General features: G+C 47.3%; 1 protein-coding gene across 1 annotated transcript in view; it reads left to right on the forward strand.

The window, feature by feature from the left end:
- USP45 (ubiquitin specific peptidase 45) overlaps positions 1–22,360 on the forward strand; it is a 43,497-nt gene that overhangs the window by 7,834 nt on the left and 13,303 nt on the right. Inside the window, 5 exon segments of the mRNA XM_060190740.1 lie at positions 4,504–4,676; positions 6,237–6,340; positions 15,199–15,212; positions 15,215–15,307; positions 21,461–21,597. Of these exon segments, the coding sequence (XP_060046723.1) occupies positions 4,504–4,676; positions 6,237–6,340; positions 15,199–15,212; positions 15,215–15,307; positions 21,461–21,597 (521 nt within the window).

Below are 22,360 nucleotides of genomic sequence, written 5' to 3' on the forward strand. Positions count from 1 at the left end.
TTATAAGCACAATGTCCCAGGTTTGATCCCTGGTATCATAGGTACCGGAGTCAGTGATGCTGACTGCTGAATTTATAAGCACAATGTCCCAGGCTTGTTCCCTGCATCACAGGTACCGGAGTCAGTGATGCTAACTGCTGAATTTATAAGCACAATGCCCCAGGTTTGATCCCTGGCATCACAGGTACTGGAGTGAGTGATGCTGACTGCTGAATTTATAAGCACAATGTCCCAGGTTTGATCCCTGGCATCACGGGTACCGGAGTGAGTGATGCTAACTGCTGAATTTATAAGCACGATGTCCCAGGTTTGATCCCTGGTATCACAGGTACCAGAGTGAGCGATGCTGACTGCTGAATTTATAAGCACAATGTCCCAGGTTTGATCCCTGCATCACAGGTACTGGAGTGAGTGATGCTAACTGCTGAATTTATAAGCACAATGCCCCAGGCTTGTTCCCTGCATCACAGGTACTGGAGTGAGCGATGCTGACTGCTGAATTTATAAGCACAATGTCCCAGGTTTGATCCCTGGTATCATAGGTACCGGAGTCAGTGATGCTGACTGCTGAATTTATAAGCACAATGTCCCAGGCTTGTTCCCTGCATCACAGGTACCGGAGTCAGTGATGCTAACTGCTGAATTTATAAGCACAATGTCCCAAGTTTGATCCCTGGCATCACAGGTACTGGAGTGAGTGATGCTAACTGCTGAATTTATAAGCACAATGTCCCAGGTTTGATCCCTGGTATCACAGGTACCAGAGTGAGTGATGCTAACTGCTGAATTTATAAGCACAATGTTCCAGGTTTGATCCCTGGCATCACAGGTACCGGAGTGAGTGATGCTGACTGCTGAATTTATAAGCACAATGTCCCAGGTTTGATCCCTGACATCACAGGTACCGGAGTGAGTGATGCTGTATTTTGTTCATTTGTTTCTCTCTTATGTTCATAAATAAGTAAATCTAATAACAAAATGCTTTTTAAGAAAAAAAATGCTTTAAAATTTTTTAGAAAAGATAAAAGTGGGAAGTATGGAAATTTGATTTTTTTTTTTTTTTTAGATGAACATATCATGCACGAGGGGGTTAGTTTCACACAGTAGAGAGACAAGCCGGGCGCCACTCAGCTCCATGCGCTGCTGGGCATCAAGCCAGGAACCTCAGGCAGCGAGTCTGACACTCTGCCATCTGAGCTGTTTTTCTTGGCAACTGATGATTGTTTTAAGTTTTTTTTTTTTTAACGTATTACCATATAGTATCAGAACCAGGAAACTGCAACTGAGCAGTCCTCGGAGCTTGTAAGATTTGTGTGTGTGAGTGTGTGTGTCCGTGGTTGTATCATGTGTGTGTGTGTGTCTCCATGGTCGTATCACGTGTGTGTGTCTGTGTGTGTGTGTGTCAGTGTGTGTCTCCGTGGTCGTATCACGTGTGTGTGTATGTGTGAGTGTGTGACTCCATGGTCGTATCACGTGTGTGTGTGTGTGTGTGTCTCCATGGTCGAATCGTGTGTGTGTGTGTGTGTGACTCCATGGTCGTATCACGTGTGTGTGTGTCTCCATTGTCGTATCACGTGTGTGTGTGTGAGTGTGTGATTCCATGGTCGTATCGTGTGTGTGTGTGTCTCTATGGTCGTATCACGTGTCTGTGTGTGTGTGTCTCCATGGTCGTATCACGTGTGTGTGTCTGTGTGTGTGTCCATGGTTGTATCATGTGTGTGTGTGTGTGTATGAGTGTGTGACTCCATGGTCATATCACGTGTGTGTGTGTGTGAGTGTGTTTCTCCATGGTCGTATCGTGTGTGTCTCCGTGGTTGTATCACGTGTCTGTGTGTCTGTGTGTGTGTGTATGACTCCGTGGTCATATCGTGTGTGTGTATGTCTCCGTGGTCGTATCACGTGTGTGTGTGTTTGTGTGTGTGTGTGTGTGTGTGTGTGACTCCATGGTCGTATCGTGTGTGTGTGTGTGTGTCTCTATGGTTGTATCACGTGTCTGTGTGTGTGTGTCTCCATGGTCGTATCACGTGTGTGTCCATGGTCGTATTGTGTGTGTGTGTGTGTATGAGTGTGTGTCTCCATGGTCGTATCGTGTATGTGTGTGTGTGTGTGTGTGTGTGTGTCTCTGTGGTCGTATCACGTGTCTGTGTGTGTGTGTGTGTGACTCCATGGTCATATTGTATGTGTGTGTCTCCGTGGTCGTATCACGTGTGTGTGTGTGTGTGTGTGTGTGTGTGTGTGTGACTCCGTGGTCATATCACATGTATATCTTGGTGCGACCAGTCAAGAGAGTCGACTGTGCTGTCCCCAGGCCCCGGTCTGTGGTCCGTGTGTGTGTGTGTCTGTGTCTGTGTCTGTGTGTGTCTCCGTGGTCATATCACATGTGTAGCTTGGTGTGACCAGTCAAGAGAGTCGACTGTGCTGTCCCCAGGCCCTGGTCTGTGTGGGCCTTGTGTGTGTGTGTGTGTGTGTGTGTGTGTGTGTCTCCGTGGTTGTATCACATGTGTAGCTTGGTGCGACCAGTCAAGAGAGTCGACTGTGCTGTCCCCAGGCCCTGGTCTGTGTGGGCCTTGTGTGTGTGTGTCTGTGTGTGTCTGTGTGTCTGTGTGTGTCTCCGTGGTCATATCACATGTGTAGCTTGGTGTGACCAGTCAAGAGAGTCGACTGTGCTGTCCCCAGGCCCCGGTCTGTGGTCCGTGTGTGTGTGAGTAAGTGTGTGTATGTGTGTGTGTCTGTGTGTGTCTCCGTGGTCATATCACATGTGTAGCTTGGTGTGACCAGTCAAGAGAGTCGACTGTGCTGTCCCCAGGCCCTGGTCTGTGTGGGCCTTGTATGTGTGTGTGTGTGTGTGTCTCCGTGGTTGTATCACATGTGTAGCTTGGTGCGACCAGTCAAGAGAGTCGACTGTGCCGTCCCCAGGCCCCGGTCTGTGGGCCTTGTGTGTGTGTGTGTGTTTCCGTGGTCATATCACATGTGTAGCTTGGTGTGACCAGTCAAGAGAGTCGACTGTGCTGTCCCCAGGCCCTGGTCTGTGTGGGCCTTGTGTGTGTGTGTGTCTCCGTGGTTGTATCACATGTGTAGCTTGGTGCGACCAGTCAAGAGAGTCGACTGTGCTGTCCCCAGGCCCCGGTCTGTGGTCCGTGTGTGTGTGTGTGTGTGTGTGTGTCTGTGTCTGTGTGTGTCTCCGTGGTCATATCACATGTGTAGCTTGGTGTGACCAGTCAAGAGAGTCGACTGTGCTGTCCCTAGTCCCTGGTCTGTGTGGGCCTTGTGTCTGTGTGTGTGTGTCTCCGTGGTTGTATCACATGTGTAGCTTGGTGCGACCAGTCAAGAGAGTCGACTGTGCCGTCCCCAGGCCCCAGTCTGTGGGCCTTGTGTGTGTGTGTGTGTGTGTGTGTCTCCGTGGTTGTATCACATGTGTAGCTTGGTGCAACCAGTCAAGAGAGTCGACTGTGCTGTCCCCAGGCCCTGGTCTGTGGTCCGTGTGTGTGTGTGTGTGTGTGTGTGTGTGTCTCTGTGGTCATATCACATGTGTAGCTTGGTGTGACCAGTCAAGAGAGTCAACTGTGCTGTCCCCAGGCCCTGGTCTGTGTGGGCCTTGTGTGTGTGTGTGTGTGTGTGTGTGTGTTTGTCTCCGTGGTTGTATCACATGTGTAGCTTGGTGCGACCAATCAAGAGAGTCGACTGTGCCGTCCCCAGGCCCCGGTCTGTGGGCCTTGTGTGTGTGTGTGTGTGTGTGTGTGTGTCTCCGTGGTTGTATCACATGTGTAGCTTGGTGCAACCAGTCAAGAGAGTCGACTGTGCTGTCCCCAGGCCCTGGTCTGTGGTCCGTGTGTGTGTGTGTGTGTGTGTGTGTGTGTGTGTGTGTCTCTGTGGTCATATCACATGTGTAGCTTGGTGTGACCAGTCAAGAGAGTCGACTGTGCTGTCCCCAGGCCCTGGTCTGTGTGGGCCTTGTGTGTGTGTGTGTGTGTGTGTGTTTGTCTCCGTGGTTGTATCACATGTGTAGCTTGGTGCGACCAATCAAGAGAGTCGACTGTGCTGTCCCCAGGCCCTGGTCTGTGGTCCGTGTGTGTGTGTGTGTGTGTGTGTGTGTGTGTCTGTGGTCATATCACATGTGTAGCTTGGTGTGACCAGTCAAGAGAGTCAACTGTGCTGTCCCCAGGCCCTGGTCTGTGTGGGCCTTGTGTGTGTGTGTGTGTGTGTGTGTGTGTGTGTGTCTCCGTGGTCGTATCACATGTGTAGCTTGGTGCGACCAGTCAAGAGAGTCGACTGTGCCGTCCCCAGGCCCCGGTCTGTGGGCCTTGAGAATCGTGCAGCTGCTCGCCACATCTTGTCATTTTCTGGCTTGGAAATGGAATCACGGAGGGTCTGCTCTCTGGAGCTACTGTTGGCGTCTCCCATGCCTTTTAGTGACGGCGCTCGAACGATGTTGACTTTGTTGACTGCTGATAGCACAGTGATTGGACAAAGGACATGTTCAAATGTCGTTTTTCTCTTCTTCAGAGGGTGTCACTTGCCAACACTTAAGTCGTGCTGTCAGTGTGAGTCGCGTGAAGAAAGGAGTCACTGAAAATCCATGGTCAGTTTGTGGAGAATGCTTAAAAGAAAGAGGTTGCTACGATGGACAGCTGGCACTTCCCTCTGACATTTGGTTGTGCCTCAAATGTGGCTTTCAGGTAAGAAACCTTTTTTTTTTTGTAATTTTAACTATGATCGACAAGACCATAGGATAAGAGGGGTACAGTTCCACACAGCTCCTACCCCCAGAATTCTGTATCCTCTCCCCTCCATTGGAAGCTTTCCTGTTCTTGATCCCTCTGGGAGCCAGGGCACAGGATCACCATGGGGAGCAGAAGGTGGGAGGTCTGGCTTGTGTAACTGCTTCCCCACTGGACATGGGTGTTGGCGGGTCGATCCATACTCCCAGCCTGGATATGGGCTGTTGATCATAAATAGAAAATCATCCCACGCTGAGATGTGATCTCTCCAAGGCTGAGTGTGCGCAGGACGCAGCTCCCCCGGTACCCCGCCTGCAGGTGGCCGCACTGTGCGAGCGGGAATCACAAGCAGCAGGGCAGGCCTGTGCCGCCTCTCCCCGCGTGTCCTCCTCCAGCAGGGCAGAATAATGCCGCTCAGGCGCCAGCCCGCCAGTCTGAAGAGGTTCTTGGGTTGCCCCAAGAAATTATTTATTTATTAAATCTTTATTTATTTATTTATTTATTTATTTATTTATTGGATAGAGATGGCCAGAAATCAAGAGGGGAGGGAGAGAGACAGAAAGAGACACCTGCAGCCCTGCACAAGGATCTGGGTTCGATCCCCCAAGCTTTCCCCTTGCAGTGGGGACCCGGGGGATCGAACCCAGATCCTTGTGCACTGTAACAGGCGGCTCAACCAGGCGCACCGCCGCCCAGCCCCCCCAAGAAATAATTTATAGACCATTCCTCCCAGGCTTTGCCAAGGAGAATAGATTTATTCTGGAAAGGAGTGAGTGCTTCATCTTGGGAAATCCAGACTTCACTGGGGGTAAAACAGGAGCTGAGGGTCTGCGCCGAAAACCAAGCCGTGAGGGTAGCGCGCCCTTAGGGAGGCGGGCGGGCAGAACGTAAGCCTGTGCGAAACTTTTGATTTTTTTTTAATTTACTTGATTAATTTGTTTATATATTTCTCCACCAGGGCTCAGCCCTGTACATATTTCTGTAGTTTGTGTTTCTGGGTTTGCTTTACTGCGTATCACTGTGTATTGAGAGTTAAATGCTCCTTGTTCCTCTCTCCTCAGCTGTCCTTTTAGTAGCTCTTGCGAGGCAGGTCTGGTGATGGCAAACTCTTGATTTTTGACTGTCTGGCCCTGTTTTGGTGGCTCCTTCCTGCTCAAATGATAGTCTACGAGATGGAGCGCGCATGGCCGGCAGTTACCTTTTAAACCCTTGGCTGCTCTGCTCCGGCCTCCATGGTTCCTGCAGAAAGGTCTGGTGCGAGTCTGGCTCTGTGCTGCCTGTATAAGTTGCGTACTTCTTTCCTCTGCTTACCTGCCTCATGGTTGTTTTAGGTAAATACTATATAGCAAAAACCCTCTTCTAGGAAATTAACGAGGATCTGTATTCTCTTGAACTTTTTTCTCTTGTCTAAAATTAAAAACAAAAAGTTAGTATGAACTTGAGTGTGACTTAAGTCTTGATTTATATGAAACAAAATCATTTGCAAATGTTCAAAACAGCATTTTTATTCATCTTTAGGGATGCGGTAAAAACTCGGAAAGCCAGCATGCACTGAAGCACTGCAGGAGTTGGAGATCAGAGCCTCACCGTGCTGTGATCAGTCTGAGCTCGCGGGTTATGTGGTGAGTTCCGCTTTGTTAGTACTTACACCCACTGTCAGAAATGTCTCTTCTTCTTTTTTTTAATCTTTTTTTAAAAAATAATTTATTTATTTATGAGAAAGAGAGAGAAAGAAAGAACCAGACATCACTCTGGTACAAGTGCCACAGGGGATTGAACTCAGGACCTCATGCTTGAGAGCGATGCTTTATCCACTGCGCCACCTCCCGGACCACAGAAATGTCTCTTCTTACCATATCAAAATATTCCAAGGTGTTTAGGTTTACGCTTCTTTAAAAGTCTGAATACAACCTGCAAAATAATTTGAGAAAATTAATGTGAATTGTAAATATACAATTTAAAGAAGAAAACACTGCAGTGATCCTCTCTCTTTTTCTTCTGTATCCTTTGTGTGTATGCGCGGGTATTCCATGGGAGAATGAGCCCAGAGCCGTGCACATACTGAGCTACCTTCCGGTCCAGTTTATTTATTCTGTGTCTGTCTAGGGAGCGAGATGGACAAGCAGGGAGAGCCCCTAAGGCGCCACTGCAGCCTCCCTCGGTCCCGTGCCGAGAGTCTTTCTGTGGTGTTGGCTGGAACCCAGGGCTTGAAATGCGGAAGCTGCAGCGGGTTTCCTAGGTCACAAACACGGGTTGATTATTATTTCTTATCTATCGACCCATTTTTCCTATGTCCCTGCCTTCTCTTCCTTTCTGAGTCACACCTACACCTGTTACTACTTCTGAGTATCCTTCCTGCTTCCCTCTTTTCTCTCCAGGTCCTGATGGAGTTCAGAGTTCAGAGCCCTCTAGTCATCTTCCCTAACACTCGTCCTCCCCCTCTGGGAGTAGGGACCAGCCTTCTTTACGGCTGACTTCATGCCTACCTCTCGTTCCACCCGCGTCCTTGCTTGCTAGAGCCGCGCGCTGTTTCACAGTAGCGCCTCTGATGGACCAGCCGCTGTTGGACACTGGGTTGTTTGTGATGGCTGACGATGCCAGGCGAGTGTGTGGTGGACACTGGGTTGTTTGTGATGGCTGACGATGCCAGGCGAGTGTGTGGTGGACACTGGGTTGTTTGTGATGGCTGACGATGACAAGCGAATGTGTGGTGGACACTGGGTTGTTTGTGATGGCTGACGATGCCAAGTGAGTGTGTGATGGACACTGGGGTGTTTGTGATGGCTGACGATGCCAAGCGAATGTGTGATGGACACTGGGTTGTTTGTGATGGCTGACGATGCCAAGTGAGTGTGTGATGGACACTGGGGTGTTTGTGATGGCTGACGATGCCAAGCGAATGTGTGATGGACACTGGGGTGTTTGTGATGGCTGACGATGCCAAGCGAATGTGAATGTGCATACAGACCTTTCCAGATGGGTGTTTTTGTGTTCTTTGGATAGATGCCTAGGAGAGAAATTCTGGGGTCACTGGTAGGTTAAGTTTTAATGATTTCAGGAAGCTCCAAACTGTTTTTACTTTCTGTAGGTGGTTCTGACTCCTAATCAAAGCTAAAGCCCACCAGCTTAAAGCCAGCATTTAATGAGTCTTTGAAAAGGTTCGTTCATTTATTTATTTTCCTCCTTCTTCTTTTTCTTCTCCTCCTTCTTTTTCTACTCTGCCTCCTCCATCCTTCCCCTTTCTTTTCTTTCTTTCTTTCTTTCTTTCTTTCTTTCTTTCTTTCTTTCTTTCTTTCAGATAGAGGCAGAGGCATAGAGAGAATATAAATGTCCACAGCACCACGGTTTCTTCCAGTACAGTGAAGACTGGGCTTGAACACGGGTTGTACACGTAGCAGAAACTCACTATCCAAGTAAATTATTTTGCCAGCCCTATTATTTATTTATTTTTACCAGAGCACAGCTCATCTCTGGCTTATGGTGGTATAGGGGATTGAACACGGGACCTGGGAGACTTAGGTATGAGAATCTTCTAACCGTTACGCTATCTCCCCTGCCCCTATTATTTACTTTAACTTGATTGGTTGGTTGGTTGATGGGAGAGGGGAGAGGAGTCGAGGGTGAGAGCATCACTCTGGCACGTGCGATGCTGGGTCTTGAACTTAGGACCTCATGCTTGAGAGTTCACCACTTTGTCTACTGTGTCGCCTCCCAGGCCGGTGATATCTGTGCTTATTCACTAGTGAGAGAGGGAGAACCACAGCGTCTCTGGTTCCTGCCTTCCGTGGTTGGACACGGAGCCTCACGCTTGACAGTCCAGTGCCGTACCCTGCTCCCGCTTCTCCTCCCTGATGTCGACTAGCGACAGACAGAGATGGGAGCACTGCTCTGCTGTGCTGAACAAGGTGCTCAGGGTTGAACACTGGGCCTCAGAGTGCAAAACATGCGCTTGGCCGTCATTACCATATTAATGAGTGATTTTTAAAAATATTTTGCTTGGGAGGCCGGGTGTAGCGCAGCGGGTTAAGCGCAGGTGCCTCGAAACACAAGGACCAGCGGAAGGATCCCGGTTCGAGCCCCCAGCTCCCCACCTGCAGGGGAGTCGCTTCACAGGCGGTAAAGCAGGTCTGCAGGTGTCTGTCTTTCTCTCCCCTCTCTGTCTTCCCATCCTCTCTCCATTTCTCTCTGCTCTGTCCAACAACGACGACATCAATAAAACAAGGGCAACAAGAGGGAATAAATAAATAAAAATTTTAAAGTTAACAAAAATATTTTTGCTGTCTTTATGAAAAATATATACATATATGTGTATATATACATATATATACACATACACACACACACACATATATATATATATATATATATATAGAGAGAGAGAGAGAGAGAGGGGATAAGAGAGAAAGAGAGACATACTCCAGAGCACTGCTCAGCTCTGATTTACGGTGTGAGTAGGGCTTGAACCTGGGACCCCGGAACCTTCGACATGGAAGCCTGGCCTAGCCAGCCATTAACACCATCTCCCCTGGCCTAATGAGTGTTTTTTAAAGTGCTCCGAAGTTTGTCACAGGTCCACACTGCCATTGTCCTTTTATTTCATTGCCAGCCTTCCTGTATCTCGTTTTCTCATCAGTGGAAGGAAAAAAAAGTTATACTTTTGAAATACTATTTGTTGCATCACTCCTGGCTCAGGCCCTTCGGAGAGTGCACTGTTTCCCATTGTAAACAAACTGTCTCCCTTTGAAATGGCTTCTGGCAGTTTGTTCCATGACAATGCTTATTTACACATTTCTTTATTGGGGAATTAATGGTTTACAGTCAGCAGCAAAGTAAAATGCAATAGTTTGCACCTGTGTGACCTTTCTCAGTTTTCCACAGAACGCTACAACCCCCACCAGGTCCTCCTCGGCCTTCCTGTTCCAGGACCTGGACCCCCCCCCCCACCCCAGAGTCTTTGACTTTGGCGCAGTACACCACTCCAGTCCAGGTTCTGCTTTCTGTTTTCTCTTCTGTTCTTATTCTTCAACTTCTTTTTTTAAATTTCTATATTGGGAGACTAATGTTTTACACTCGACAGTAAATACAACAGTTTGTACATGCGTAACATTTCTCAGTTTTCCACACAACAATACAGCCCCCACTCGGTCCTGTGTCATCCTTTTCCAGGACCTGAACCCTACCCCCCCAACCCACCCGAGTCTTTTACTTGGGTGGAAGAGACCATCTCCAGTCCAGGTTCTACTTGTGTGTTCCCTTCTGATCTTGTTTTTCAACTTCTGTCTATGAGTGATGTCATCCCATCTTCATCCTTGTCTTTCTAAGGTTGATCCTCAATTCATTCACAGAATTCCTTCAAGCTCCAGCCTAGACAAGGTGAAAAAGGCGAATTCATCGTTGTTAACAGCTGAGTAGTAGTCCATTGCGTATATAGACCACAACTTATTCAGCCTCTCATCTGTTGTTGGACACCTGGGTTGCTTCCAGGTTTTGGCTGTTACAATTTTTTGTTTTGCCTCCAGGGTTATTGCTGGGTCTCAGTGCCTGCACCACGATCCACTGCTCCGGGAGACCTGCCTTCCCCATTTTGTTGCCCCTGTTGCTGCCCTTGCTGTTGTCATTATTGTTATTGTTGCCATTGATGCTGTTGTTGTTGGATAGGACGGAGAGAAATAGAGAGAGGAGGGGAAGACAGAGAGGGGGGAGAAAGACGGACACCTGCAGACCTGCTTCACTGCCTGTGAAGCGACTCACCTGCAGGTGGGGAGCCGGGGGCTCGAACCGGGATCCTTATGCCGGTCCTTGCGTATTGCGCCACCTGCACTTAAACCACTGCGCCAGCACCCGACCCCCAGTTCTTACACATTGTGCTGCTGTGGACACAGGCGCACACAGATATTTCTGGATGGGTGTGTTTGATTACTTAGGACATATGCCCAGGGGAGGAATTGCAGGGTCACAGGGCAGGTCCACTACCAGCCTTCTGAGCGTCTCCAGACTGCCCTCCACAGTTGACATTCCCATCAGCAGTGCAGGAGGGTCCTCTGTCTCCACAGCCTCTCCAGCATGTGCTGCTACTGTCCTTTCTGATGTCGGACAGTCTCACAGGAGTGAAGCACCTTTTGGATCTCTTTGGTCAATATTCTTTTCATATCCTCTGCCCATTTTCAGATGGGGTTATTTGTTTTCTTGTTGTTGAGTTTGGTGAGCTCTTTATATATTTTGGTTATTAGCCTCTTTCTGATATGGCATGTAAAATCTCCTACTCTGTGAGGGGTCTCTTTGTTTGGATAGTGGTTTCTTTTGCTGTGCAGAAGCTTTTTAATTTGATGTATATGTATGTTCATAGCAGCACGCTTTTTTTTTTTTTTTGTATTTTTTTTTCTTCCAGGGTTATTTCTGGGGCTCAGAGCCTGCACCATGAGTCCACTGCTCCTGGAGGCCATTTTGCCCCCTTTTGTTGCCCTTGTCGTTTTATCATCATTGTGGTTATTACTATTGTTATTGATGTCATTGTTGTTGGATAGGACAGAGAGAAATGGAGAGAGATGGGGAAGATAGAGATGGGAGAGAAAGACAGACACCTGCAGACCTGCTTCACCACCTGTGAAGTGACTCCCCTGCAGGTGGGGAGCCGGGGGCTCGAACTGGGATCCTTACGCCGGTCCTTGCGTATTGCGCCACGTGCGCTTAGCCCACTGCGCTGCTGCCTGGCCCCCACAGCACAGTTTGTTACTGCTGTGAGAGATTAAACCTGAAAAAGCTTTTGAGCAGTACCTGGAAAATAAGAATTATTTTGAACTCAGCCTTTTTAAAAAAAAATCATTTATTTATTAATGAGAGAGAGAGTCAGGTCCTTACTCTGGTACAAATTGCTAGGGATGGAATTCAGTGCTTCAGGCTTACAAATCCTGAGCTCTGTAACTGTTCACCTCTCCAGTCACTGAAATTTATTGCCTCTACACAGGGTTTTTTAAATTTCTTTTTTATTTTCTCTAGTCAGTGGGCCTCCATGGCTTCTAGTAACCTTTTTTTTTTTTTCCTTTTCTTATTTTATTAGATAGGACAGAAAGAAATTGAGGATGGGGGAGATAGAGAGAGGAAGAGAAAGACATCTGCAGACCTATTTCACTGCTTGTGAAGTGGACCCCCCGCAGGTGGGGAGTGGGGCTCGAACCCGGGTCCTTGTGCTGGTAATCTATGAGCTTAGCTGGGTGTGCTGCTGCCCAGTCCCTGCAGGTTTTATTTTGAAGGCATAACAGTGTGTTCTATGCCAAGTAATAATTGAGTTGCGACTTCAGTAAACATTTATTAACATTTCACCATTGTACAAATGAACAGTTATATTTTTATTTTGGTAATTGTTAAACCAGTTGAGTAACTGTCGTAATGAGCCTGGTAACTAATCGCTTCAACTCTATAACAGCATACCAGTCACGCAACAGACTTTCATGCCCCAGACTTGAAGATCCAAGGTTCAGTTTCTGGCTTATGGCAGTGCTGGCACTCAGCCAGGGAGCTCAGGGTCGCCGGCATGGACGCAAGCATTGTGCTGCCTCACCAGCCACTGAATACTATTTCGAAAAGAAACCCAAACACACTGAGAATCTGGGACTACTCGCAGTTGTAGGAAGAAGACGTGAGTATGTAAGAGGACGTTGGCGTAACAAGTCACATTCAGAAAACACTCTTCAACACGCTGTTCCATCATGGTCTCTCAGAGTTCTAGTTAGTGAATTTAGTGGAAGATAGCTTTCCAGAAAAGATGTGTCTTCTGCATTTTTTAAAATATTTATTTTCCCTTTTGTTGCCCTTTTTTATGATTGTTATTGATGTCGTCGTTATTGGATAGGACAGAGAGAAATGGAGAGAGGAGGAGAAGACAGAGAGGGGGGAGAGAAAGACAGACACCTGCAGACCTGCCTCACCGCCTGTGAAGCGACTCCCCTGCAGGTGGGGAGCCGGGGGCTCGAACCGGGATCCTTCCACCGGTCCTTGCTCTTTGCGCCACCTGCACGTAACCCGCTGCGCCACCGCCCGGCCCGTTTCTGCATCTCTAAGTGGGCTCGTCATGACTTAGGTTAGGAAGCCAGGAGTCTTGCAGCTGTCTCCTTCTCCCCTGCAGCTTTTCCTCGCAGCCCGCAGACCCACGCTGCTCTCGGCTGAGGACATTTCCTAGCTGGAAAGAGAAGCATGAAGAGAAGCAAGCGCCTTAGCAGCGACGCTCCCAGGCATCACGTATCCCGCGTGCGCACTGCAGGCTGGGGCAAAGCAGATGCCCTTCCACGCGAACTACCTTGCCAGCCCCTTTCTTTCTCGCTTTTTAATAAAAGGGGGAAACGCCATAATGGACTTCTCTGTACTCATCACCCACGGGTTGAGCCAACCAGCAATTTGGAGCAAGTCCTGTTCCGTCCACCCAGGCTCCCTCATTGTCAGCACTAGTGGCATGGAGGCTGGTGATCCTTTCTGGGGAGGGGACCATCTGCTATGTTATAAAATGTTAAGCAACGTCCCTGGCTTCTACCCACTGGCCGCCAATAACAGCTTCTCCAGGGCGACAACCAAAAATATCTTGAAACCTCGCCAAGTTTAGCCTGGACAGGAGACAAATTTCTCCTGTTTGAAACTCACTGGCAGACCCTCAGCTTCTGCCCTGCCTTGGCCGTTATCTTTATTTATTTAATTATCTTTATTCACTGGATAGAGACAGCCAGAAATTGAGAGGGAAGGGGATGATCGAGAGGGAGAGAGACAGAGAGACACCTGCAGCCCTGCTTCACCACTTACAAAGCTTTTTCCCCTTGCAGGTGGGAACCGGGGCTTGAACACAGGTCCTTGTGCACTGTATGTAGCATGTGCTGCCAACCAGGTACGCCACCACCAGGCCCCTGCCTTGGCAGTATTTGGACACTTCTTTTTCTCCTATTTTTTTTTTATCTCATTCATTACAGTTCCTACTAAAAGATAAATAGGAGTAGGAGACAGCTCCCCAGTATTTCAGTAAGTTGTGTGCCTTACCCTGTGCACAGCCCTGGCCTTGAGCCCTCTCCGCACACCACTGGGGGAGCAGGACCTTGGTGTCTCTCCCTCTATTTCTGTCTGTAATAAAGAGAAACATTTATCCCAGGAGAGGTGGAATTCTGCATGTGTGAGGCCCCAGCGCAGCAAGTAAAGGAAGAAACAAGTGAATTTGTTGTTCTTCATTTTTTTTTTTTTAAGAAAGGAGACATTAACAAGACTGTAGGATTAGGAGGGGTACAATTCCACACAATTCCCACCACCCGATCTCCATATCCCATCCCCTCCCCTGATAGCTTTCCTATTCTCTATCCCTCTGGGAGCATGGACTCAGGGTCATTGTGGGATGCAGAAGGTGGAAGGTCTGGCTTCTGTAACTGCTTCCCCGCTGAACATGGGTGTTGACTGGTGGATCCATACTCCCAGCCTGCCTCTCTCTTTCCCTAGTGGGGCAGGGCTCTGGGGAAGCAGAGCTCCAGGACACATGGGTGGGGTCGTCTGTCCAGAGAAGTCTGGTCTGCATCCTGCTGGCATCCAGAACCTGGCGGCTCCTTGGTGTCAGGCTTAGAACTTGTTTGCCGTCCTGCTGAAGGCCAGGATCCTACGCTTTCCAGCAGTTGTTGTCAGAGCTCAAGCCAGCAGCTGCTTCTGAGTCACCATCGTGGCTCTGCCCCCACCCCCCCTTCAGTTTTTACTTCTAATCCCTTCCAATCTGACATCAATTAAAGTGGCTCTTTTTTTTTTTAAAGTTAATTGGAACATATCTGACTTAAAAAGCCTCCATGACACACCATCACACTTAGGATAAGTTCTCCGAACTTGATTTTGAATGCTAAGTTCCTTATGAACTGCACCTGGGCCGGCAAAATAGTTCCCTTGGCAGTGCTTTGCTTTGCCCCGGGCACGACACAGGTTCAAGCCTGGCCCCCACCAGACTGGAGGAAGTTTAAGTGCTGTGGCCCCATTTGCTCTCTCTGCTTCTACTTAAAAAATAAATTTTAGGGAGTCGGGCTGTAGCGCAGCGGGTTAAGCGCAGGTGGCGCTAAGCTCAAGGACCGGCGTCAGGATCCGGGTTCGAGCCCCCGGCTCCCCACCTGCAGGCAGGTCCCTTCACAGGCGGTGAAACAGGTCTGCAGGTGTCTGTCTTTCTCTCCTCCTCTCTGTCTTCCCCTCCTCTCTCCATTTCTCTCTGTCCTAACAACAATGACATCAATAATAACTACAAAAATAAAACAACAAGAGCAACAAAAGGGAATAAATAAATAAAATAAAAATAAATAAATAAATTTTTAAAAGTTGAACTGCTCTGTATTTATTTTTATAGATTAACCTTTTGTCTTTCCTGTGAATTCCATTTGTCCTGTAATTTAAGGACAAGTGCATAAAGACCAACTCGACTATCTGATGTGCAAATTATTGAAGGGTCTTCCATAATGTTTTCCTAAATGTTATATTTTTTCAGGTGTTATGAATGTGATGAAAATTATTGGCATATCGTAATAAGAAGGCTTTGTCTCAAACAGTGGATTTTCTCCAGAAGCATGCTTCTAAAACAAGTAAGTCAAGCACTTGCTAAAGAAATCTTAACGAAGTGGGATTATTCTACAGCGCATAGAAAGAGTTCACTAGGAGTAGCTGGTTGGGGGTTAGCTAGCACAGTGGTTATAAAAACAGATTCATACCTGAGGCTCTGAGGTACCAGGTTCAGTGTCCCATACCACCGTAACCCAGATCTGAGCAGTGCTCGAACCGGGATCCTTACCCCATCCTTGTGCTTCATGCCATGTGTGCTTAATGCACCTGCCACCGTGCCACTGTCCCTGTGTTTCCCCTTTCCTTTTTTATTTCTCAACTTCTGTCTGTGAGTGAGACCATCCCATCATATTCATCGTTCTCTCTGGCTTACCTCACTTGCTATGATTCCTTCAAGCTCTAGCCAAGACAAGCTGGAGAAGATTGAGTTCATCATTCTTTGTTAATAATCTTTATTTATTTATTGAATGGAGGCAGCCAGCAATCTAGACAGAAGGGAGTGCTAGGAAGAGAGACAGAGAAACACCTGCATCACTGCTTCACCACTTGGGAAGCTTTCCCCTTGCAGGTGGGGACCAGGGGCGCGATCCAGGCCTTTGCACATTGTAACGTGTGCACAACCAGGTGTGCCACCACCCAGCCCCAAAGTTCATCATTCTTAACAGCTGAGTAGTATTGCATTGTGTTTATGTACCACGACTTTCTCAGCCACTCACCTGTTGTTAGACACCTGGGTTGCTTCCAGGTTTTGGCTACTACAAATTGTGCTACTGTGAGCAAAGGTATGCACAGATCTTTCTGAATAGGTGTGTTGGGTTCTTTAGGATCTATCCCCAGGAGAGGAATTGCAGGGTCACAGGGCAGGTCCATTTCTAGCCTTCTGAGAGGTCTCCAGACTGCTCTCCACAGAGGTTGGACCCATTGACATTCCCACCAGCAGTGCAGGAGGGTTCCTTTGACCCCACACCCTCTCCAACATTTGCTGCTGTTACCTTTTCTGATGTGTGACATTCTCACAGGAGTGAAGTGGTATCTCATTGTTGTCTTTATTTGCATTTCTCTGACAGTCAGAGACTTAGAGCACTTTTTCATATGTCTGTTGGCTTTTTGGGTCTCTTCTGTGGTGAATATTCTGTTCGTATCTTCTCCCCACTTATGGATGGAGTCATCCGGGCTGCTACCACCAGGCCCCCAGGATGGGGCTTCATTTGTTTTGTTGTTACTGAGTTTGGTGAGCTCTTTATATGTTTTGGTTATTAGCTTCTTCTCTGACATATGGTGTAAAGATCCTCCCCCATTCTGGGGGTCTCTTTCTTTGGGTGGTGGTTTCTTTTGCTGTGCAGAAGCTTTTCAGTTTGATGTAGTCCCACTGGTTTACTTTTGTTTTTGTCTTCCTTGAAATTGGACTTGAGTCACTGAAGTCGCCTGTAAAACTTAGACGGAAAAGACCGCTGCCAACATCTTCCCCTAAGCATTTGACAGGTTCTGGACTAGCATCCAAGGCCTTGGCTCATTCGGAATTTACTTTTGTGTCCAGTGAAATGAAGTGGTTCTGTTTCATTCTTCTGCATGTTTCAACCCAATTTCCCCAGCACCATTTGTTGAAGAGACCCTCTTTTTTTTTTTTTTTTTGTTTCTACATCATACCAGCTACTAGAGATAAAAGGTCTCTCGGTCTCTCTCTGCTAATGATCTTTTGGTCCAGTGAAGGGTATGGACGGGTCACACAGCATTAAGTGTCTCTGCACATACCGCTGCTTTGTCGCTGCCACAGCGGACTGTGAGAATACTCTGGACTGTTATCCTCTGAAGGCATCAGGACACTTTTGGAATTAAGAGTCTTAGAGGTTTGTGGGTCAAAGAGAGCTCACTACGTTCGGGGGCTCCGCCAGTTGCCAGGCTTAGTCCTGTGATGTTGGTGGATGATGAGGGTTGAAGCTCGAGAGGTGGCACCCTAGTACCTAGCCGACGGTGAAGGACCTTTTCACGGCCGGAGACTACTCAGCAGAAACAGAGAGCCAGCAGTAAATGCCAGCTGAGGAGCCAAAGACGAGTTCTGCCTCGGAAAGATCACTCAGCAGAGGTCTGAGCTACGCGGATATAAAATACCTCTCTGTTTACACCTGTCCGCTCCTGTGTCCACGCCGACATTCTACAACTAAGTAAAGGTTTCTCAGGTTAACGGTTAGCTTGGAGAGAGCGGGAATCCTGACAGCCAGTGCATCAAGGCTGTGCTGGGTCCCCAAGGTGGAGGAAGGAGCTGAGGCCCTGCGAGTCTCAGCTTCTCTCAATTGTGGGACTGAGCCAGTCACATTACTGCTGCACGGCTGCCTTAGGCAATTGCATTAACAGTTGAGGGGCCCAGTGCAGGTTCCCAGAAGAATGCCTACAGCTGCGTGGGACTCACATCTGATGCTGCCATGTGCTTTTAGAAAAACCGTCTCACCACCGCACCCTTCTCCTCAAATACAGACCAGGAACCTGAGGACAATAGTAAAGCTCTGAACTAATGTAGGTTACATGTAACCAGAATTGAAAAAGAGCAAGAGAATTTTCTTGTGAGAAGCACATGGGATACATCTTACTATAAAGTGGTTTAATATTCCCTGACTTATGGTAAATGTCATATACGTATTCTACAAACACAGAATAGAGGAATTTCCGGTGAAATCAAATCGGTTTGCTCTGTTGAATTAGATAGATGATTCACAAAGTATTTGCTAGACCAGTAAACCCGGTCTTTACTATATATATATATTTTTTTTTCCCTTTTTGTTGTCCTTGTTGTTTTTCATTGTTGTTGTAGTTATTGTTGTTATTGATGTCATCGTTGTTGGATAGGACAGAGATAAATGGAGAGAGGAGGGGAAGACAGAGAGGGGGAGAGAAAGACAGACACCTGCAGACCTGCTTCACCGCCTGTGAAGCGACTCCCCTGCAGGTGGGGAGCCAGGGGCTGGAACAGGGATCCTGACGCCGGTCCTTGTGCTTTGCACCACGTGAGCTTAACCCGCTGCGCCACCGCCCGACTCCCTGGTCTATACTTTTAATACTGGCTGATACCATTTTTAAAGAGCTTATATTGAACATAAAACATTCTGTTAAACTCATTGATCCTACACTCCTTGCATAAAACGGCAGTTAGATTTGCGCAGTGTGATGTGTGCGCTCAACCAGGTACGGCACCACCTGGCCCCTTTCCTTGCCTTTTATACTCTCCTGTGTGTGTTTGCTTTTACCAGAGCACTGCTAACTTTGTGTTGTGGAGGTGCTAGGGGTTGAACCTGGGACCATTCATGTATCAGGCATAAAAATCTTTTTGCATAACCACTGTGCTGTCTTCCCAACCCCGTCTTGTATTTTCTTAAGATTGTATACTTACAGGGGCTGGGTGGTTGCACACCTGGTTGAGTGCACACGTTACAATGCACAAGGATCCGGGTTCAAGCCCCCATTCCCCACCTGGAGGGGGAAAGCTTTGCAAGTGGTGAAGCAGTGCTGCAGGTGTCTCTCTGTCTCTCTCCCTCTCGGTCACCCCTACTCTCTGAATTTCTGGCTGACTCTATCCAATAAATAAATAAAGATAATTAAAAATATAAAAATAAAAGACTGTAGGGAGTCGGTCGGTAGCACAGTGGGTTAAGTGCAGGTGGCGCAAAGCACAAGGACCTGCGTAAGGATCCCAGTTCGAGCCCCCAGCTCCCCACCTGCAGGGGCGTTTTCTCCCCCTCTCTGTCTTCCCCTCCTCTCTCCATTTCTTTCTGTCCAAACAACGATGACATCAGTAACAACAACAGTAATAACTATAACAGCAATAAAAAACAAGGACAACAAAAAGGGAAAAATAAATATAAAAAAATTTTTAAAAACTCTTCTGAGTCTTAGCTACCTCGTTGGGAACTTTTTCTTTGCTGGTGTTTCTGCCAATTTTTGGTCTTGAAAGCCTAAAGACTCACCACCTGAGTCTCTTCTTGTCTTCTGTTTGGATAAAGAGGGAAAGAGGGAGAGGGAGAGCGTGAAAGACACAGCACTAAAAGTTCTTCAACTTGGCGGGGGAGGAGGGGCCTGGGCGGTGCACACGGGCAGCAAAGCCGCACACTGTCTGAGTGAGGCGTTTTGTCAGCCCTCGTTAGTCTGTTTGCATCTCAGTAAGTTGAAAACCTTACACTTTAAATAAAACACATTTCTCTGGGAGTCGGGCCATAGCGCAGTGGGTTAAGCTCACATGGCACGAAGCACAAGGACAGGCGTAAGGATCCCAGTTCGAGCCCCCGGTGAAGCAGGTCTGCAGGTGTCTGTCTTTCTCTCCCCCTCTGTCTTCCCCTCCTCTCTCCATTTCTCTCTGTCCTATCTAACAACAATGATATCAATAACAACAACAATAATAACTACAACAATGAAAAACAAGGACAACAAAAGGGAAAATAAATAAATAAATACAAAAAGAAGAAGATGTATTTCTCCTAGTTGATTAGGTGATGTGCTTAGTATTCAGGTCTAGCAGCATAATTAATTTTGAATATATTCTCACGGAATTACATGTAGAAATCCACACACGGGCCCCCGCCACTTGTGTGAAGTAGCTATTTAGCCATAAAATAAGCTGTCTTTGCTGCCGCTGCCCGTCCTGGCTGTATTCGGTGGCTGTGTGTGGGGAGCCAGGTGGTGCTGAGAGGCAGCGCACAGTGGAGCGTGGCTGTTCCCAGCTCAGCGTTCGTCAGTCCTCACTGCTGAAGGGAAGGGGAAAATCTGGTTTCCCATATGTTTGTGCTTTTTTTTTTTTTGCCTGCAGTTTTGTCCAGATGGTCTTATGAACATTATTTACTTTAGGATACCACCCCAGATGTTTTGAAAACTGATGGGTAAATGTGCTACCCAGATATATAAATTTGTCATGTGTAGGCTGCGGCTTAAAAGCACTGTTTTCTCTTAGAAGATTTAAACAGAATTCCTTTCTGGAAGTATATTCTCATGTAGAAGTCACACGTGTATGTGTGTGTGTGTGTGTGTGTAGGATCTATCTGCATGTACACACGATATATATTCTCAATAATAGAGCTAAACAGTCTAGTTTGTTTCCCCAAACATTCTGTTTTCATGTTCATAAATGGAAAATATTAGGGTAATATTATTATGAATGTTAACCAAAAAAATACTTTTGCTGAATCATATTTCTTCAAGGGACCATATACCCAGCTCTGTAAGAACTTGTAAAATGGTGTTGGAGTGATTAAGAAAAGAAAAGTATTGTGATGGTAGGCAATAACCTATTGAGAACGGTTTTTAGAAACATTAAAGCTGGGGGCCGGGTGGTGGCACACCTTGTTGAGCACACATGTTACAGTGCATAAGGACCCGAGTTCAAGCCCCTGACCCCTACCTGCAGGGGGAAAGCTTCACAAGTGGTGAAGCAGGATTGCAGGTGTCTCTCTGTCTCTCTCCCACCCTTTCTATCTCCCCGTTCACTCTCGATTTCTGGATGTCTCTATCCAATAAATAAATAAAGATAATAAAAAAAAGATTTTAAAAAAGAAATGTTAAAATGTTATTTATGTGCCATAAACTTGGGTATTTTACCTGCATATTATGATGTAGTTCTGTTAATTTTTACAAGATTCTGTTGTTGTTGTTGCTGCTGCTGGAGTGGCTTACTACTCCTGGCTGGCGTGTGTGCGTGTGTGTATGGGGGGGAGAGAGAGACACAGAGGGAGAGGGAGACGGAGAGGGGGAGAGAGACATGTGCACCATGGGACTGAAGACTCCCCAGAGCAGTGTGGAGAACAGATAAGAAACCCAGAGGGAGTTGGGCAGCGGGTTAAGCACAGGTGGTGCAAAGCGCAAGGACCGGCATAAGGGTCCCGGTTCGAGCCCCCGGCTCCCCACCTGCAGGGGAGTCGCTTCCCAGGCGGTGAAGCAGGTCTGCAGGTGTCTGTCTTTCTCTCCCCCTCTCTGTCTTCCCTCCTCTCTCCATCTCTCTCTGTCCTGTCCGGCAACAATGACATCAATAACAACAATAACTACAACAATAAAAAAAGGAAAGAAAAAAACCCAGAGACATTCATTTGGATTCTTGCCCTTCAGGAACAGATTCACGTTGGCGAGCGGGGAGTTTTTCTTGATTTTATTAAATCATGTCACATATTTAATTTTATTTCTTATCATGTTGTTTTTTTTTTCTAACATAGATGCAGTTTCTAAAATCATAAGACACTGTGAAGAAAAATGTGAAATAGGTGACAAAAAGAAGGGGAGGAAAGGCAACAGTGTAACGTCTGTAAAAGGAATTATACATTCAGGAAATACTTGCTTCTTTAATGCAGTTTTGCAGGTAAGAGCCACCAGAAACCTTTGTAAAATGTGAAGAAAAGGTTAGATGTGTTTATTTCACAGAGATCGTTTCAGACACAGAAAAGCCAGAGCAGCGCCCTGCTGCATGAGGCCCAGGGGTCGGACCAGGCAGAGCTGAGTTTCTTCAAATATCTATTTTCATGACTGCAAAACCTTTTTCTTTCTTTCTTTCTTTCTTTCTTTCTTTCTTTCTTTCTTTCTTTCTTTCTTTCTTTCTTTCTTTTTTTGCCACCAGGGTTATTGCTGGGGCTGGTGTCTGCAGGGCAAATCCACTGCGCCCCCCCCCATCTGTATATATCTAGATAGATAGATATCTCTATGTACCTATCCTATCTATCTATCTCTCTCTATATATATAGATATATATTTTGGACAGGCCAGAGAAAAACTTGAGAGAGGTGAGAGGTAGGGAGACAGAGAGGGAGACGGACAGACACTTGCAGACCTGCTTGACCACTCACAAGTGAGGAGACGAGGCTGAAAGCAGGCTCCGTGTGTCCACCTCACTGGGGGCACCGCTGCCTGGCCCCTTCTCCCCTTCTTTGTTTCATCTCATAGGACAGGGAGGGAAGGGGAGATAGGGAGGGAGAGAGACGCCTGCAGCCCTGCTTCACCACTTGCAAAGCTTTTGCCCTGCAGGTGGGGAGCGGGATCTTTGAACCAGGGTCCTTGAGTGTTGGATCATGTGCGCCACTCCGCAGCCTGCTAAAAGCTTTCGCTTTGCTTTAGGCCAGCACCAGTTA

This window comes from Erinaceus europaeus, chromosome 4, assembly GCF_950295315.1.
Source record: "Erinaceus europaeus chromosome 4, mEriEur2.1, whole genome shotgun sequence".
NCBI classification, from domain to species: Eukaryota; Metazoa; Chordata; class Mammalia; order Eulipotyphla; family Erinaceidae; genus Erinaceus; species Erinaceus europaeus.